This window comes from Homalodisca vitripennis, chromosome 1, assembly GCF_021130785.1.
Source record: "Homalodisca vitripennis isolate AUS2020 chromosome 1, UT_GWSS_2.1, whole genome shotgun sequence".
In the NCBI taxonomy this organism is placed as follows: domain Eukaryota; kingdom Metazoa; phylum Arthropoda; class Insecta; order Hemiptera; family Cicadellidae; genus Homalodisca; species Homalodisca vitripennis.
The window spans coordinates 45,227,057-45,248,564 of NC_060207.1; the positions used below are offsets into that span (position 1 = coordinate 45,227,057).

The window sequence follows — 21,508 nt, forward strand, 5'->3', positions numbered from 1 at the left end:
GTATAAGTGGCAAAAGCCTAATTTAATTTCAATAAACCTTGAATCACAAAAAGTACTTGCTCCACCGGGACTCAAACCCGGATCTCTCACTTGCCGGGTGAATGTGCTACCATTACACCACAGAGCCCTTACTTTTTACGATTCAATTATATTGTATTTGGCCGTATCTGTCACATATGCGTTTAAATAACCAAACTAACATATGATCGGAAGACCATGTTATCACTAGCCTACTCACTAGATAAATGAAAGGGTAGACTTTAATAAGAGGCCTACACTCATTTGGTTGTTTTTATCAAATGGTTCGATGTTTATATCCGAAGGAATAATTCGATATTACAATTTATTTAACTTAGTATATGATATCAACTAATAAGTTATAGTAATTGTAATGTAAACAATAAACAACAAGAAGAAACTAATATTTTGAGAATTAGAAAATGGCGATGAATATGAGGAATATATGTGAGATATTTCTCCCAAGGGGTAGGGTACCCGGTTTTTTATATCGAAATTGGCAAACGATATTACTTACTCATAACCTTCGATATAATCAATCAATACTGATTAATTATTTTGAACTATTAACTTAAATAATCTATATCAACAGCTGTAAACACTCTAAAATAATACACGTAGGATAATTTTCATTTTTACGTAGGCCTATTTCAATTTTACATAAGTAATTCTGATTATTAAAAATGGCAGTCAATTTTAGAAAACTACACGACGTTGCTTTTTCGTGGCTTCAACATGTTGGACTTGTACCGAAAAACCCATTATGTGAAATTTGTGGGAAAGAAACAACTGTAACTGTGAGAGATGTAAATATGGTCGTCTTCAGTTTTCCTAATTTTGGTTATAATAATATTTGATCACTGTAAATATTAAATTCATATTTTAATTTAAAACATATTCACGATTGTTATTGAGGACTATCCCAGGTACTTTTATATCGATTGATAGTCTAGGATTTGGAATGCGAATATTAGGTATCGATGACTATATTCTTCGATACAAAAAACCGGGTCCGCTTATCATACCCTACCGCTCCCAAGTGATGAGATTTCTTTAAGTAGGCCTAACTTCAACATGTCGGGTTGACTCCAGGTAATAAATGGGGAGAATTCTTTTCTCCATTTTACAAAAGCGGTTACTCATTAATATCAATCAGGGTAAGTTAAGTTAATTATTGTAAGGTTTTTTGATATCTAAGTCTAGGCCATACTTGGTTTTGTTGTTTTGTAATGTTAATGTTAAACTTATGTTTTTAAAAGTGTAATGTACAAGATTCTTCTTGTTACAGTAATTTATTATAACTCTTATTGTGTTCGATTTTTACATATCGGAGTGTAGGCCGGTTATTAGTCTCCCCAAATGTAATAAAAACAGCTGGCAATGAATAATTATGAATATCTGTCGGTCATAATATAGATATTTATAATTGATAATCATGATTCAATTGTGTTGGTGGCCGCTTATTAAACTGCAGCCAGTGATCCAATGATAGTTGTTTGGTAATTTTTAAATATTTTTAATGTTTTTAACGCACTCATAAGAGGTTAAAAATAGTTTTTAAAGAATTTTACCTTTCGTTATTCACAAGAATCTGGTGATTCTGCTCTGAGACACCTACCACTAAATAGTCCTATATAACCTCATCAATTCATTTTGGCACAGTATAGGCATTGCCAAAATAGGGAGTTGTCTTAATCCCAGGTAAGTATCAGAAATGTTTTTTTGATATGTTTAAGTTTCTAAAAAACTTGTTAGGCTATTGCTCATAATTTAAATCAATGAGTAAGTTGATAATTCAGACTTTTATTAAATAGGCTAAATAAGCTTTTATTAGCGGCACTATGTTGGAAAGACAGGTAGAGATAAAAATTCAAATTTAAAAATTGAACAGTAATAACATATTACAAACAGGTTAGGCTGCAACATAAAGTCAAAAGAATTCTATAGAAACTTTACCTGATTCCAAAGGATGTAATATGGTTACTATCAATAGATAACTTTATCTAATAAATTTTGCATTTGACAACTAAATGATCTTAGATTTAAGAAGAAATCTAAAACACACCGCAGCCAACTCTATTTCTTTACATCAACACCAAGCAAATAAACCCTTACAATGTCTACATGAATAGACATTAGACGTCTGCTCGCTCTGCTTGTTGGTTGCTGTTTTGCTTTTTCGATTTTCCTTTCAGTGCAGGCTTGAAGTGTAATCATAATGCTTTTGAAATTCAACATTCTCAATTTGATAAACTAAACATATTTTTCACAAGGACCTCAATACTTAATCGTTATTTTTAACTTTAAATCTGAAATTATCAAGCAAGAACCAAACAATCTATATTGTAATGCTATCAACTTGTAATGTGCTTACAAGTATAATGGGTCAAAGTTGTGATCAAAAATTAAATTAACTCTGATAAAACAGGAATCATTCAAAACATAAATAAACACACCAGCCTGTCCAATGACATAATTTTGACTTAGTCTCAACCAGTATCAGCCATGCGGTCCTAACTTTGCCTGTATAAATAGATAATTTTTCATTTCATTTCATTTTTTAGCCTATCAAGTTTTCAAATATCTTCAGTAAACCTTCCAGTCAAAGATTCAAAAAGACGTTTGAGTTTTAGTAATGTTAACAAAACTCCTCTGATAAGGGTGCAGGAGTGGGTGAACTCTATAACCGAGGACTTTGGACCTCTCCCATGTGAAAAAATTGTCCCTTCAAGAATCATATGCTGGCCCTTGGTCGTTAAATAGTAAATACATTCACACGCGCACATCCAAATGCAAGCACCGCATGCTCTAATAATAATTTTCAATATTTAATTGTTAATGCACCATCATTTGCTGTTAACCTTGTTATTGTTTTCATAGTTTATTGCTAACCGTATGCCTTTGGTGTGATTAGTTGTTAATTTTTTTATTTAAAAGTTGTTATTGTTTTGTTGTTACTGAAAATGTTCTCCTGGTATTTTATTATGTCTGTTTTTGCTAATATTTTCATAGTGTATATTTATTACTATTGCATTGCAATTTAAATGTCATTATATATTGCATGAATAGTATTATTGCAAAGTTCTCTTTGTTTGGTATATTTTCTTCTTTTTTGCATGTAAATTGTTTATCATTATATTATTGTTGTGTTGAATTGGCAGATGCAGCTGGAATAAAGAATAAAGAACGGTAAACACTATGACTTATTCAGAAAATCTTCTTCCAATTTATTTTTTGTCTTTTCAATCTATGAACTCCTGTGGTTTGCCTTGCACCTTCTGCCAGAGGTAGTTGGTATCCAGGGGTTATTCGGATGATCGCCCAGTGTACTTTGTCATAGCATATAAATGTTTTAAACTAAACTTAAATAAAAAAGTACAACATTCATTAATAATGTAGAATTATACTAGTAATAATGGGGAGTTTATTAAAGTTCTGAAAAATTAAACCATGTGTACTAATTAAACAAATTTTTTTTAACTACATTACTTTAAGTTTCTTATGTAGAAAATTTAACTTTTCAAAAACCCTAGCAAATTTATCAATCACTTTATTAATACTTTAACTTTGTCTAATTCCAAACAATTTACATTATAGTACGAGACATACAATTGCAAGAATTGACGTTTGGCTTTATTATTTAATAACACTTATTATTAAAATTACCATCCCAAGAAAAAATTAAAATCTTGTATACTTATACGAATTTTATGCGAAACTATAAATGAGAGGCCCAAGTGCATTAAGAATAAAATATTTGCCACCACAACCTAGGCTTGTAATTATATGTCTCGATCTAGTATCACGAAACACATCATTTTAAATATTAAATATTGCTTCTATTTGTATAAAATTGATATGTAAAAAGTATGACAGACGCCACTTTTTGGGCTGGTTCAGTTTTCTGTAGTGGATTCCATTAATTGCGTGAGGCAATTGTTAATGTAAATGGTCTTCTTGAATCTTTATGTACCAAAAGGCATCGTGCTTGATCTCTTGATTTTCTCAGTTTTTATTAATGAGAACAATGGAAGCCTAGGAGAGGTTTGACGTTTTATCAATAACAAATTTACTTTACGCTTGAGACTTGTACAGAGAAAAGTGAAAAATAAAAAAATATTGATGCTTAAACTTGAGGCAGTGGTTTGACATTTGTTGTCTCAAACCTAGTTGAAAAGAAACCTTATTGAAATTCTCAATCCGGAAAAAAACTGGCTAGTACCTTCTCAAATCTTATTAGGAGTAACTTTAAATTAAAACTGCCAGATAAATTCGAGTTTCTGGAACTAAAATTTTCGTTTTCACAACTTTGTCATTGTTGTACGTAACAGAATTTGTGCAACACTAAATTTGCTGCAGTAACTTTCGAACTGCTGAAACAGAACTTTTGCTGACATCTTGTTATGGCACAATATATACGCATTTGACGCTGTTTAGATCTGGGTTTGTGAAAACCGAAAACAAAGGAACTGAGTTTCTCTTGCTTTCACGAAAAGGTGTTTATATCAATCATTCCTTTGTCTGACGTCAATAGTCTTGCACCTTTTCCACTCGTCCAATATGTTTACTTTTCTCATAATAAAAATTTTAGAAATTTTGGTGTTTGTGAAAAATGTTTGATGTAAAATATACTGACTACTCAAAAATTCTTTATTTAATGCACTGTATAGACAATTTTAATAGAAATGTTTTATAAAAGTTTATGTGAGAAAATATATTGTATGTATATTTTAAGAGCCTCAACTATTGCCTCATTTTTTTTTCAATTAATGAATTATGTATATATACAAACAGTTTTTACATATTTATTAGAATAGAATAAATTTTTAGAAACTGTGGATTTTTTCATATATGCGTTCCTCTGATCTGTACTACTAGCCGTACTATCTTGTGGAATGTCGACTGGAGTGTGGAGTGAGGAACTAGTTCTCTGCTAGTTAAATGCAATGCAAATGGCCGAAAGTCAGATTTCACTAAGATCTTATTGTTTTGTTCATTGTTTGGTGAAATACTTGTTCTTGTGTAGTGTGAGACGTTTGTGTTAATAATCACATTCGCATAATCTTTAGTTTAAAGTGTTAAGCAACTTTTCGTCATGTTGGATCAATCTTTCCTGAAACACTTTATGGGTGTTGCTGGTTGTAAATAGCGCATAGCATTTGGGATGACAAGTAGGTTAAGCCTATTTTCATTGTGATGAATTCGACCTAATTTGTGAATATTTTCTTCGGAAATAAATCTAAATGTTCTAATATCTGCTTGAAAGACAAATAGTGAATAAGTTTCATGCAAATAAACATCAATAACTAACCAGCAAAAGATCTTAATGTGTGTCTTGACTATTAGTAAGGAAGCCATAGGGACAATGGGTAGGGAATGTAAAGTGAAAACAGATTTTAAGCGAATTTTAATTTAAACAGTGTTACAAAGTGGCTGTGATTAACCCAGTGTATTCTTAACTGATGTTGGAATGAAATGGCTATCAGTTGCATAAATAAAATGACACTTATTATTTAATTGGCCTAACCTCTTCTTATATTATCATATTTGCTCAGCAAAAATTCAAATGGATAACCTATCTCCATTTGTTATCTGTTTCAACAAATATTTTCCCCTGAAAAGTACCTAACATTATTTTGTTAAAATGTAAGGAAGCACAATGAGCAAGGCTACAAGATTGTTGCCTAGCTTTTTATTTTTTAAAATGTTTATTCAATTTAAGCTTTTTATATTTTTAGTCACACTTTCAAGAAATGCAATACAGGCGGACAATAACCCTGATATCAGTGCAATATCCTTTGACAGGCGGGTTTTATTTGACCACAGTGATAGTAGTGATGTGTTTAATAAAACTCTTGCTTCAAAGCATGGTAAAACTTTTAATTTACTTGGTGCGCGGAGTGCAAGGACACCCCCAACATTAGCGTATCCGTCACACCCGACCTTACCTCCACCCACAAGTCCTACAGGGAGAGAAATGCCTTCTTATTCTCCTCCTAACAGAGCATTTTTTACACCTCCTTTACCTCCAGAGTATCTTAATCCTTTTGCGGAGAAGCCTACATTAAGAGACAGCAACTCTGACAGTGCAAGTGTTTCCAACAAACGACCCATTCCACCACCTCCACCAAGACTACCATCAGAAATAGAACTTATTCCTATAAGGCCACCAGACCTCCCAGTTCAAGATACTAGAAAAAAGACTTTAAATACTCCTAGTTTCAAGAAACTCGCTGAAATTCCATATTCTGAAACAACAAGCACAACCACAACAAATTCAAGATCTGTAAATGAGTCTTTTGATTTTGTACCAATCTTGCCTTATCCAAGTGTTTCTCGGATACTGTCAGGAGGAAGTGGAAGGAAGCATGATATTCTTCAGGACATTCTTGAAAGGCCTAGGTTTGAGTCTGAATCCAAAGCTTCCCGTACTATAAAGCAGGAACTTGGAATTGTTAAAACATTAATACCTCCTAGTGTGAAACCACCTCAGGTTACAGAAAGAAAACCGCAGGCAACGTATCCAAAACAAGAAATAAGTACCCAGTCATCAAGATCTCTACCTACCAGACCTCCGGAAATCACGGAAGAGGAGCTTAGGATAGAAGTTACTGAACCTCCATTAGCAGCAAGGGATCCTCCTGAAGTAGCTCATATGCCTGAGCTTCCTGAACCCAGACAAAGGCAAGTTCTAGGAGTAGCATGGGACATTCACGTTTATCTAATTGCAACATTATTTGCAATTCTTGCAATTTGTTCTTTGTTCAATATTATACGAATAAGTTCATTCAAACGCCTGCTCACAAGAGGTTATTTTTTAACACTTCATGGCATTCTTCTAATTATTGGGACATCTCGAAGTGTATATTTATTTTATGATGCATATAACATCAACCACTCTTTACCAGAACCCATATCTCATCTGCTATTGAATGTAATATTTCCTCTTTTAACGTCATCTTTTGCAATTTTGTTTTTATTTTTACTTTTAGCTGGTGAAGTGAAAATGGTGAATCATAAACTACAAAGAGCTTCAGTACTAGCTTTATTCATAATAGCACACTTAATTCTCAGTGTCAGTGTAGATCTTTGTGCAAACACTACTCCTTTCTCTACTCTTTTACCTGTCATTTGCCAATGCCTTTTTGTAATTCTGTGTGTTGCACTGGGACTTTCTTATCTGTATTTGTACAAGTCACTTTCACATTCATCCCTACGAAAGCAAGGAAACATTTTTGGCTCCGCTTTTTCTGACTCACACCGTCCTACACTGGCTCACGCTGTCCGAGTGACGCTGGCTACAGCAATGTTGAGTCTTCTTATGGCAGCAGTGCAGCTTTATGGAATGTTTGGAGTTTATGAATTTTTAGGTGAAGAATCTCCACATTTATGGCTCTGGTGGGGCTATCAATTTTCAGTTCGTGTTATTGAAATCTCAATGTGCTTTTTAATGTCATGGGCAGGTGTACAACCTTTACGCTGTGAAGCAGAAAAAGAAACACAAAGCCATAATTCTTCTACAGGGTTTGCTCTGTTTTCGTGTGGTGCTGCTACACCAAGAGGAAGTGAAGGAGGTCCTGGTGATGATATGTACCCGGCAATTTGCAGCTCAAATCAAGCAATACATAATTATTCCCTTCGAACTGGGAAACAGGTTTATGATGACACATTTCCATTAAATAACCTTCACACTGGACCACACATGTTTCTACATAATACTACAGAAAGACGATCTCTAAAGAAGCATCCAGTTGAAGATCATGAACTAAGCAAATCCATATGCGGCACATTAGTTCCATACGACAGAAGACTACAGCCATCTCCTTCTATGCTAGTTGCAGAGAATGGATTTGTGCGCTTCCGTTCCTTAGCTGATGGGGAACAGCCTGAAGACAGCTTTACTCAACCCAACATCGGTCATCCTAGAGAAGATTTCACGTGAGTTGTATGTAAAACACTATTGGACTTATATATATTTTTTGTATTTTGCGATAACTTCCGGCCGTGAATTTCCGGATTAGATGTTCCTGTAGCTCAGTGTTTTTAGTGCAGTCTTAATGCCCGCTATTGTATTTATTTTAAATCGATATTATTCAAATTGGTTCGCTATATTTTTATAATCAAAGCTTAGTTATTAATTTTATAGAACTTTTTACTATAATAAGACTATTACAGGAGGCAGTCATCACAATGATTGTCAGGCCTGTCAATTTCAGTATTGTCGAATAAGTTAAGGCCTCGGACTAAAACTTGTCAAAAAGATTTTTATACTTGTTAATTTGTAGATAAATATTATTTCAAGAGTGCTCTCTTATGAAAATTGTATATAGATTTCTTTTGGTTATGGGACGGATCCCAACTAATCGAAAAGCCTATTTACCAACGTAAATGATCTGTCCAAATTATAAATATACATACCATATTTATTAGGCTACTTCAATTATGTAGGCTATGATTCATAAATAATAAGTTATTAAAGGTTTCTTTCCTCTACGTATGTACAAGCTTAGCTCAAGTTGTTGCTTAAAAAAATTTGTTCACTAACTTAAAATTAAAAAAAGGTCCAAAACAATAAATAGAAAAAAACTTTGTATCAGATACTTTAATTTATTATTGAAATGTAACTTTTTATAAAGTGTTGTTGGTTATTTTTCACAGATGTGGTACATTTTCCTTAAAAATGTATTGTGTTTTTTTACCATAAGCTTAGTATAATTATTTATAAATCGGTGCATCCATTGTGGTACCAAACTGTGATATCTGTTACATCCACTAACTTAAAAAATTCTAACCTTAACGTTCTGACATTTGAAGTTAATAATTGGAAGAAAGGTGATCATAATAGTTCATAAATCTTCCACTTGCATCAATGTGCATGAGACATTGTTACAACAAAGTTTATTGGAATCAACAGGCAATAGCTCTTCCTAATTGGATTTTAATTATTCATTAATCAAACGCTCCAACAATAGAATTTTATTTTTGTGAAGCCTTTCGCTTTCAAGAAAACCATCATCAGATCCACATAATTGAGGGGCATCACACAAAAAAATTGAATGTTGGAGTGTTTGATTTAAAAAGTAATGAATAGAAAGCATTTCTTAAAATACTTTGAGTTTACTATGTTTTAATTTATATAAGAATACATCATGTATTACCCAATATGTTACTCATACGTAATGTATATATGTATTATGTTGTATGGTGATTACATAAAAAAATGTTTATTGATCTAAATACAAGCATAAATCTATAGTAACATTTATGAAAGTTGTATTATTGAATATGTTAGGTTCAAATTTACAGAATACTATTGAGACATGGTACTATACATTAAAAATGTATTACATTTTTTTATGTTTTTAATTGTCGGTTAATTTAATGAGCATGAGTTCTGAATTTTTCTTGAAAACTAATAAACTTTATCTCAAACTGGCTCTTGGTGGTAAATTGAAACTCAATGCTTGAATGAAACTCAAGGGCAACTCTGGAATATAAAGTAGTCAAGTTATCTTGGGGTTCTTTAAAAGTAAATTAGGAAAGTTGGTTGGGAAATTTTAAGTCACATAAGAAATGAAAATTGTATAGAACCTTATGCTGTATAGGTGCAGTATTATTATTCTCTTTTACACTAATTATTCTTTATCTAAGGTTTCATCCTTATACTGTACAACATGTATTAAACTTTAAGGTTGGGTAGTGGGGAATTAGTGACTAAACTTAGAGATGTGACTGTTACTGGGAGATCTTCATTGTTTATATGATTCAAAATTTTCCTGACAACTATATGCAGCATGTAGAGCTCAATCTCCAAGAGAAAGATCAGATACTTTTCCTTTTTGGTAGAAGTTGCCTGAAGTAGCGATCCGTAGATTGGAAAATCAATTTGTACCTCTGGAGACCAAACATATGTCTTTATATCTTCAATAAAATATCATTTATATACTTTTATCACAATAAACAGTAGGACAACTAGAGAAGATATAATGCAAAGAATGAGAATCCACTTTTAAGGCTTTAAGTCTTACCAATTCAGTTAAAACAGCGTCAGTATTGTACTCCCATATTATTACCAGCCTGTCTTAATCTGAGCACTGCTGGTGATCAACAATCTCCAGACGGTACCACTACCTACCCATTGCCATTTCATTACTTTCTTTATGATATGGTGCAATTCTGTGTATTGAACCAAAAAAGTGTATTTTTAAGGATGGAGCAATGCCTCTTATGAGACCAGTGATTCTCAATGAGTTTCAAGGGCCAGTTGAAAAGATGGTCGTATTATTTTCAATTAGCCCCAAGAAAAATTTGTAATCTCAAAACACTTTTAGCGCCATAGCTTATTTTTTGATAATTCTAATGTAGCATACCAATTCATTTTGCATAATACATGTATCTTACTCTCTTATTTTACTTTACCACAAATAAATAGGCTAAGTTTAATGATTTAAAATTATTAATAAACCTCATTTTAAAGAATTATATTTATTTTCATACAAAATTTACATTTGAAACTTAGTTTGTGTGCAGTATATTATGTATAAAACTAAACTTCTGTATGTTAACTTATTTACCATTTTTACAACTGTGCCTTTTAATAAATAATTTTATTTAGCCATAAAAATGTCCCATTTTCACTTATTCTTAAACTTGTGTGCAGTGTGGACTATTACTTTTTATGTTTATGGGTTACATATTAGAATTTATAAAAAAATTAACAACTTGAGCTATGCGACATTTGCATTTAGAACAGGTAGTACTGTAAAAATTGAATTTACATTATCGTCAGCAGCTTACAATAAATTTAATTAAACTTAATGATGGCTTTTGCCTCTTTGATATAGGTCTGGCTCTACTGGAACTCTTTCACATGTAGTATTTTAATAATAGCCATAAAAATATTTGAACCAAACTAATTTTTATGTACAGTTATTGATTTATATTTTTAGAGCAATATTTAATGTGATTTATGTTTGTTATAATGTTACTCTTAATTTGGAAACATTTGTCATTATAGTTATCCTATTTATTTTGGAATCTTGTCCTAAATTATTGATTCTTCCTCGAAGTTATTAGATTTAAGAAGACTGGCTAAACTGAAAATAAACTAAGCTGCAAACCTTTCAAACCAAATTTGTTGTGAAATTTTGCGCTAAAAATCATGTTTAATTAACATTGTCAGACGATAATCAACATTAAAGGTAATATAGAAATGGTATAGCTTACCATAATTTCATAAATGTGACAACTGCACTTGCCTAACTAATATGAAACCATTACTGTTATTTTAATTAAAGAACTTCAACATGTAATAGCTAGACTATAATTATGTATATCATATTAAATCAAGTATATGTTTGTATCTTGATTTAATCTAGTTTGTAAGTAGATAATCTAAATTATCCTTTTGTAAGTCACGCAACGTTTGAAACATTGTTTTTTGTTGCACACAGTCTTAGAGACCATGCTTTCAAAAATAATCTCTGGAAACAGCTGGAAAAATAATATTTTTACTATAACATAAAAACTGTACTTCCACAGTGTCTTTTAATATCAGATATAAAAGTAATGTATCTTGAAAACGGTACAGAATGAGTAAAACACTTGTCTAATAACCTGCTCATAAAACATTAAATATTTTTACCTATTGTGATGGATGAGGGATTCTTGAAGTCAGCTAGACAGAAGGATAGTGTAAATTTATTCTTAAAAATCCTTAAAAACGCTTGGTCTTGCATGGCCAACATAAGGTTAAGATATGTATTGAAATTTAATTACTCTCATCTTTGGACGTTTAAAAAAATAATTGAATAAAATTTAAATAATAAAATTGAATTTCTGGTTAAATTCTATTAGCTCCTCTCAAAGTTCCGATTAAAATATTTTACTCTACAAAACGATTGAAATTTATTATTTGAGTTACATTTGATGTGGACTTTGCTCATTGTGATAATATGTTTCTATATAACCTATATTATCAATTAGTATTAATATGATATATTCTGTATGGTTCATGTCCATAGTGACGTTTTTGTTCATTGGCAGAAGTGCAGACTACTACGTGGCTGCTACAAAAAATTTCAGTTTAATTTATCTTTACTGAAATTTTGACCTAAATAACTAATTTCTATTCTAAAAAGTAATTGGAATAGAATGTATGAAAATCGATAATCCCAGATTAAATTATTGAACTGTAAACTCATCATATAGTTTATTCAAACCCCTTAGTACGTATAAAATATTAAATGTAATATAATTTTTCTTACCTTTCAATTAGATGAGCAAATACATACACAAACAACGTATAAGAAATACCAACTAGAACAAAAACAATAGTACAAAAGATTTTTTCTAGCAGAAATCTTACTAGTTTTTTTACTGGCTATTTGTTTTGTGGGAGTGTAGACTAGCCATGGCAGTTCCTCATTTCACAGCTTAGAATTTTGTATCACCAATATTTAAAATTAGCTTAAAATGCTTAAAATTTAAAATTAGTAGTTGGAATTGAAATCTTACACCAGTTGAGAGTTCTAGCTAAACATAATTTATCCAAAATGTTATTTACGTGATGAAAATCTTATACTATAGTAATTTTTTTGTAGATGTCCACTAAAAAATATAGATCTTAAAACCATTGAATGAGGTACTATTCCACTTTTATAAGTAACAAAGCAATAACTAATATGTATAACAGTTGTCACTCAACATTGGCTTTAATTTCATCAATATAAGTAAAGAAATTGAAGTAGAAAATCACCAAAGCAAATTAAAGGGCTTTTCCTTTACCCTGTTATAGGTTTTAGTACTCAACAACCTATTCTAACCCGTTTCGAACTCTGATATAAAATACTGTTTTGCTTTTGGAAATAAATATGAATTACAAATGTTTTTTTTCTTCACCCCTATTTTTATGATCCTATTTCAAAATTAGTGTATAAAATTCTACTTGGTATGAACAGTTAATCCTTAGTACGGGAAAAGGTAAACGAACAGACCTACTGACTTTTAATTATTCTTGAGATATTTATGGTAATATGCATATCTATTTTTAGTGTAACATGTCTTAGTTTATTTGGTATCCAATTGAAAAACATGTATTATGTAAAAACACTATGAAGTAATTGCTGCTTGTAAGATGAGATTGCTCACAACTATTTTAAGATAACAATCTGTGTTAATTTGAAATACTCAATTTTTACTCAATATGTTTACAGTAGTAGCCTAAGTATAATGAAAATGCTATTTTATTGGTATATTTTATAGTTTATTATCTGGATACCTTTTTTAACCACTTGATTTTATTAATGTTCCTTTTTACTCTTTTCAAATGTATTATTTGTTATGGCTTTAAAATGTGTTGTTGTATTTTAATATCTTTTAATTGCAGTAGCCTGTGTACTGTTTAATGAATATTGTTTTTTTTTTAATTTGGTTGTAACTTTTTGTAACTGCAGTATTGTTGCCAAGAAAAATATTATATGCCTACTGTGTGTTATATTTTTTTATTCTTTATAATAGTTACAATTATATACAAATAATTTGTGATAATTCAAAACTCTAGTTTGTAGTTGACGTTGCACCTAGTGAAGGTAGGCCTAATAATTTATCAGAAATGTGGCACAACATCCAAGAAATTTAATTTAGAGTTTAAATAAATCCAATCATATTCTACTTCATGAATATTTTTTATAAACCATGGTATTGTAGTGAAAATATTTTTGTTTTTAACTAAGAAAAGGTATTTTATTTTAATTATAACAAATAATTATGAGCTCTAACCTCAGATACATGTAAGTTTTCAAGAGCCACATGTAGTTTCCCGCCAATAGTCTTTTAGAATTGCGTACAGGAAGTCCTAGGTTCAAGCCCTTATAAGAAAATTATATTTAGTAACTCATTATAGTGCATACTCTCTGTTTTTGCACATCATATTTTGGAATATACTTGGCTATCTGATTTAATACAATTCAGGTACTAGATAGCCAATTCTGTAGTTAAAGCTATAAGAGATTAAATAGACAGATTCTTTTAAAATTACCTGTTTACAATATAGACTTGAAAGAATTACTTTTGTTGTTTGAGAAGCTTGTGTTAGCCGCATTTTTACATAGTCTAGTAATTCTATATACCGATGTTGATTCTCATCAAAATTCAACACTTTTAACATGTCTGGTACACCTTCAGACATTTCTAGTTTGTAACAGTCTTGTCAGTTCACTAATAATTATTTTATTATTATTATATGTGCCATGACCACAGTATATTCTTACCCATTGAGTTTCAGTAATTTCTTACTAAATAATATTGAGTAATATTTTTTAACAATTAGTTTTTTTGATATATTAAATTTTCTTAAGTTATATTTTGTTTAAAAAACCTGTTATATTCTTAAAATTTATTTAATTTTTAAAGTTTTTTGTTGCAAGTTAGAAAAACACCACCCATGCATTGAAGCTTATTATTAATTTTGTGTTTTGTTTGGATGTTAACTCGTGTATAGAGTGTTAACAATGCAAATTTTTATTTAGCCATTTTGTTTTGGTTACAAAATTTCACAAATTTTTGCTTGAAATGCCTTTAATTCCTAGTGATAAAAATGGTTTTATTTGACTCAAAGAAGTTAACTTAAAAAGCTGTAACTTTAGAATTAAATATACATTAACCTTACTAAACTTTGAGTGCACCATCTTAAATATCTGGATTACTAACTTCATAGTAGCCTGAGTTAGCTTGCACTTACAATAAAACTATAAAACTATATTGCTTTTAAGCGCATGGTAATTATTATTTATTAAAATAAAACATAATATTTCGTTAAAACTAAGGGAGGACCACCTGATGGCTTTGCAAACTGTTTTCATAATAGAGCTTTCGTTTTGAAACTGTATTCAAATCTCATAAAAATGAAACCCAATTTGTAAAGCAATATTTGTATGCTTACATACAGACTATTTTATTTTTATATTGTGGGTTAATGTTTATCAGGAGGAAGGTTTATTATGCGTAACAACTTCAAAAACTTATTTTTCCTTAAAGTAATATTTACATTTTCAAATCCATGTTACTATTACTGTTACAGCGTTCTACTGTTTCTGAATCATAACTTGGGAACATTACAAATGGTTATAGAAAATCTAACATTCAGATATGGATATTCCTGGATGTTTTAAAAATCCAGATAAAATACTTTTAAAATGGAAATAAAAATAAAAACTGTAATAATTAATTATACTAAACTTATTAAACAAGTTATTTATTTGCACTAGCAATAAAAGGCAATTGTGATAAAGTAGTTAAGGTACAAAAGTGTCATTTTAAATCTTTTTTTCTAATATGTGTGGTTTTTATATTCATAAAAAGTTGGGACAATAATAAGAGCATAATAACTACCATGTGTATTGTTTATTATTTACTTATAACAGAACCTTATTACTAGTATATATACAGTATATTTTCCACAATTATACTTACTATTGTTATTAAAGTACGGTACCTATGATTTAAAATTGTTGCAAATTTTATTTTGCTGCAAATACAATAAAGAAACATGAGATCTTATGATTTTGAATTTTTGCATCAAAATTTGTAGTCTTTTTTAAGCACATAAAAAGTCACTAGTGTATATTCCTTTTATAAACATAAATAATTTTGTTTTGTAGTATTTATAGCACATAAATATATGTTTTTATTGGTATTAGCCATTGGAATCTCTGTTAAGATGGTATAATTGTAGCAGATAAAAACTTACCTAATATAACATATTTTAAATGACACATTCATGCCATGACAGGTTGCCAGTTCTTCTTGATCATAAAACGATCAATTTGTATTGATTTTGTATATATTATTATTAACCCTTGTACTTATTACGTCGATTCCTATTTTTGTGAAGTCTAAAAGTTAGAGTCACATAATTTTATTGTGATTCAGATATTAATTATTGTAATTTTATGTTGTGTATATTTTTATACCTAAATACTCGCAGCTTATACATAGCCGATCCCAGATACTTTTGTGTCTACTATTAAAAAATATATACATAATTTAAAACTTTTAAAATTGTACTTATTTTGCCTAACAAGCCAATCTTTCTAGGTAATAAGTTAATAACCAAATGTATGATGATGTATGTGTTGATAAAGAATGTGTATGGGAAAATTTTAACATGGGAAAAGTGTGTGCTAAAATGGTGCCTAAAATTGTAACGTTTAATTAACGAGAAATATGCAAAAACATTCATACTGACCCTTTTATGCAATTGAAAATTACCCAAATATTTTGGGAATGATAAAAACATGTGATGAAACTTGGTTTTTTACTTACCTGTATGATCTGGAAACGAAGCGCCAATCCATGCACTGGGGGAGCCCAACTTCACCGAAAGCCAAAAAAGCTTGAATGAACAAGTCAAAATTAAAACAATAAAAATTTTTTTTTATATACATGGGATTGTGTACCTTTACTGGGTTCCTAAAAGTCAAACAATTAATAAATATTACTACCTTGAGGTACTTTCTAAACTATGTTATATAGTAAGAATGAAATATGGAAAGACAAAGCATGGATTTTCCACCAAGACAGGGTTGCCAGCGCATTCAGCATCATCTGTCGAAAGGTTCCTAGCCAAATACAGCATCCCAGTGTTAGACATCCACCTTATTCACCAGATCTTGCACCATGTAACTTTTACCTTTTTCTTAAGGTGAAATCTGCATTAAAAGGGACAGGATTCAAGTCTGTGGAAACTAAAAGAGAAAGCGGTATGTGCCTTAAAGGAGCTGACAGAAGATTGGTTCTAGCACTGTTTCGAACAATGGAAAATTCACATGGAGCGTTGTAGAGATAGAGAAGGAGTGTATACTCAAGGTATCAATACGTGAATGTATAAAATAAAAATTTTACATCAGTCTCATAGCCACAACTTGTGTGATGTATTACATCAATATAACAAAATATTAATGATACAGTAAATCATACTTTTACAATAATGTTAGGGTAATTTTTTAAATACTATTTTTAATACCCAGTGAAATGTTTTGGGTTTTTTTCATAAATTAAAATATTCTACAATTTCTCAATTTTTTTGGTCATCTTGATGTTATTAGAAAATGTGTTTTTGTGCCAAGAAACTCAGTCTTAAACAATAACTGGTGACAATTATATTTTATCTCAGTACCTTTTTTTTGTTGCTAACATAACCAAATTCTTCATTTCATATTGAAAATGTCATACACTTACAAGCATATTGTTGAGTAATTCCAACATGCATCAAAACAGTTAGAAAAAATCTGTTTTAAATGTGTCTGCCAGGTTCAGCAAGGCCATAAGTACCAGAACCACATGAACTAAAGCATTATTATTTTGTACTAGGTGTTCAAACCCACTCATGCCTTAAAAGTATGGTTAAAATAAATCAACAAGTTTTTGGGAGGACTTGCAGAAAAATTAAAGTAAACAAATCTAACTGATGTTACGCTTAATGGGTATTTTTATGTTTTAGATGCTGAATATTCAAGCTGTTAGTTTTAACATAGGTACAGTTTCTAAAAATCCATTGTAAACAAATTCAGAAAAATTAGAGACAGAAATGTGTCCATTCCAGGTAGTATTTGTTCGTGAAACCTATTTGTGACATCATTTTAGTACTTACTATCATAAAATCGTTTTCTAAGTTTGTATTGAATTTAGTACCCAGGATATCAAAAATGTTAAATTGCCTCCATTTTTTGTTTCTATGATTTTTGCCTTTCAATGTGCTTGTCTTACCAAAACAGTTAAAGTTGCATGAAATTTGATTTATGTACAGTCATTTAAAAACTTCTGCATATCATATGGGATGTCCTTTTGTCCTAAAGAGATGAAAAGAATATAAAAAGTACTTTTTTGTTTATGTGCAGTTGTAACTTTGAAAATATAGAGACCTGATACATTTATTATATTCTGTAAGCATTCATTGTTATACTTGATTATCTCGAGCTGGAGTTCATATTCTGTTTATTGGGAAAAAATGTTTTAGTCAATTTAAACTAAGTTTAAGTTGATAAAACTGATTTTCCTCTTAAAATTTAACTATTTTGTGTGTATGTGAGAGAGAGAAAGCATTTTGTTTTCCAAAACGGCTTTATGAGAATTATGATAATGTAAAAAATAACTAATATTTTTTAAACAAATAGGACTAATTGTATACAATAATAGGCCTAATAATACTAACCATTAACAGCATTCCATAACAGCAACGATAAACATTGCATCACATTCATCTTAAAGAGATAAAAATTTGGAGGTTTCTCATTCACAATCTTACTTTCACTCGAACCGCATTGATACGTTTTTACATTAGTGTTAGGAAGTTCCACTTAAAATTTTTGGGGGGAAGGAGAAAATCTTCCCAGAGACTTTACATAAATTCATTGACAGAGTAGAGTGGCTTGGCTTTTAAAATATTTCAAAGCTTGATATTTTAGCTTTCTTGGATCAATGAAATTTTTACATCTTCAGGAAGGTGGTTGATTCGAAAGACATTGTTTTACAAAGCATGGACTGCACTTAAACTATAAGGGAAAAAAGAAGTTAGCGTTCAAGATAATTAGTTCAATTAAAAATCTAGTTACAAAACAACACGTAACTGTTGCATCTGGAGATGGCAGCCTCACTGTAAATAACTTAGAAAATCCTTCACATGACAACGTAACCAACTTGGAAACCATAAACATACTTAACTCAAACATGGCAGATGTTATTAAAAACTATAGACACAATACAAAAGTGGGGTTCGCTCATAGCATCTCTGCTGATTTCCACGATAAGCGCCACATGACAGCTGGAGTGGCAGTCGTCTTTAAAAAAAGCAGTTTGGGAAACCTAATACTGCCTATTGCATCACTAGACATTTGGCTCTGCAGGATAGTCCGAATGGTGCTTCTGTGTATAGTTTGATAACCAAGAGTAGGTATTACAACAAACCAACTGCACAGGATTACAATGCTGCCTTTTCTGACTTGGAAGCGAACTTCAAGAGTAGGGAACTGGATCACTTGGTATGTTCCCCAATTGGTTGTGTGTGTGATAGAGTAGATCAGTCACATTTTATATGCAACATAAAAAAATTTCAACGTAAAACCAGGGCTAGAGTCACTATAGTCTCATGTCCTGAAGAGTCTTATCGGACCCTGAGAAATGGTATGTCTCATGAAAACTTCTTAGTACAAATGAATAATCTGATATATGGAAACTCAAGAACTTCTTTCTCATCAGTTATTTTTAATAACAGCACAACCAATGATCATGCACCTGCTGACCAAGAAGATAAGGAACACAACCGTTCTTCACTAAATGTGACACCTCTGGCTCATGTTCAACCAACTGTAGCAACCTCGAAAACAAGTGCAAAAGTTATAGTGGTTCCAGGTGACCTCACATACAGTGAGGCACTAAAGCAGAGCATGAGTGAATGTGTATCAAGTGTTTCACCAGTTGTAATTAATGTAAATAAAAGTCAAGAAGTTTGTACGGTCAACGAGGGAAGACCTGCTTGTAAATAATAGTTTAAGATCTGAATGTTTAGTTGACTCATGTAATGATTCTGACAATGGTAGCCAAGAAGAATACAATAGGCCACAATCTAGTTTTTTAGATTTGGGAAAAAACCGAGTAAAAATAATGTAGTCCCCTCTAAGAATATTAAGATTAGTTCATTTCCTAAGGAATGTGAAAATGTAAAAATACTTTACCTCAATATTCAAGGTCTCAGTAATAAGGTAACTATTTTGGATAGTTTCCTATCTGATTTAAATAATGCTTATATTGTTTGTCTGACTGAGCATTGGCTATGTTATAACGATATACTGTTTTCTTTTCCAACAGGGTACCATTGTGCTGGAGCTTTCAATAGGTCCAACCATATTAGAGGAGGTTCTGTGGTGTTTGTCCATAACTCTTTGCAGACTAGAGTTTGTGACATAAGTAGATATTGCTCGGAATTACACTTTGAGAGTTCTGCAACTTTTATCGATGAACTGAATATGATAGTAGTATCTGTCTATCATTCACCAGCTGGTGACTCTGATATCTTTTTGGATGCATTAGATAACTTACTACTTTTTCTTTCTAACTGGAGGGATTACTCTGTGGTGGTCGGTGGTGATTTAAATCACAAATTTGACTTAACCACTAAAAATTGACCTGCCTTTGCACTACAAAATCTTCTAAGACAGCACAACTTCTTTTATCTGAACCTTAATGCTACAAGGGGCAAAAATTGCCTGGATAACGTTTTTATAAATAACAAAAATATTTCGAGTCATGTCTCTTACAAAATTATGGATTTTCCCTATTCTGATCATAATGGTATCCTAGTAGACATAAATAAATTCCTAAAATATAACAGTGGTCCTCATAACAGTGTCAATAATTTTAAAACTATTTTGCCTAAAAAATCATTAGATAGTATTGTAATAACACTAGCCTCATATGACTGGGATAAATTCATGACCCAGCATAAACAATGTGATGCAGTTACATTTTTCAATAATTTTTTTTCAACCATTATAAATGTATTATTTTATTTTAAAAAACTAAAAAAATCAAATGGAAAAAATTATAATATATCAGGAAATGGGTGGTATACCTCAGATTTGTCTGAAATGAAAAGTAATCTTATATACCTTCATAAATTTGCAAAACATGATACCCAGTTATGGCAAAGTTTTTTAAATCTAAAAAAAATTACAGACAAGCTATTGCCTTAGCAAAGCAATGCCATAATGAACATTTTATAAATACAAGCAAAAATAAATGCAAGGCAACCTGGAAAATTATTAATAGCAATAACTGTTTTTCCAATGCCAGTGATGATAAGCCTGGCATTAGTCCTGACGTTTTCAATCACTATTTCATAGACTCTGTTCTCAATATTAAAGCCAACTTAGACAATGCAACAATTTCTGCAAGTGATTTGTTAATAAAAAGTAATATCAATAAACCCTCTCAATCTTTTCAGTGGGCTAAAATAACATCAGATCATATTTTAAATTCAGTTCAAAATATGAAAAACTCTGACAGCTGTGACGTTTATTGTATGTCTAATAATATGATAAAGCAAATAACCCCTCACATTTTATCTCCATTGACACATTGCTTTAACCTTTGTTTAAAAGATAGTTATTTCCCCGAGGAGCTGAAAATTTCAAGAGTTTGTCCGGTTTATAAAAAGGGACTCAAAAATAAACCAGAGAGCTACCGCCCGATATCCATTATTCCGATTCTTGGCAAACTGTTGGAGGCTCTAGTGCATAAGCAAATTAGCAATTATCTTGAAACTAACAATCTTCTTAGCTCCGTGCAATTTGGATTTAGGAAAAATTGTTCCACTTTTCAAGCTCTAGATAAATTGTTGTGGGATGTGTCTCTGGCTTTGGAGGATAAGGCCTTTGCTCAAGCCACTATGTGTGACTTGAGCAGGGCTTTTGATTGTGTAAACCATAATGATCTT

The 21,508-nt window shown here is 31.0% G+C and overlaps 2 protein-coding genes across 3 annotated transcripts in view; one reads left to right on the forward strand and one right to left on the reverse strand.

The window, feature by feature from the left end:
- LOC124360553 (exonuclease mut-7 homolog) overlaps positions 1-2,180 on the reverse strand; it is a 63,412-nt gene extending 61,232 nt beyond the window's left edge. Inside the window, exon 1 of one of the 2 annotated variants that reach the window (XM_046814271.1) lies at positions 1,975-2,180. The gene's annotated coding sequence lies outside the window, so the exon portion shown is untranslated. The remainder of the gene's footprint in view (positions 1-1,974) is intronic. The other variant, XM_046814280.1, reaches the window with a different exon arrangement.
- Positions 2,181-4,933: 2,753 nt separating this feature from the next.
- LOC124360564 lies at positions 4,934-16,072 on the forward strand. Its single transcript, XM_046814293.1, has one exon. The coding sequence runs from the start codon at positions 5,678-5,680 to the stop codon at positions 7,958-7,960; it is 2,283 nt and encodes a 760-aa protein (XP_046670249.1). The 5' UTR covers positions 4,934-5,677; the 3' UTR covers positions 7,961-16,072.
- Positions 16,073-21,508: the final 5,436 nt, after the last annotated feature.

What these genes read in the sequence shown, in the direction of transcription:
- LOC124360564 (XM_046814293.1), top strand. Translation starts at nt 5,678, where the DNA reads ATGAGCAAGGCTACAAGATTGTTGCCTAGCTTTTTATTTTTTAAAATG.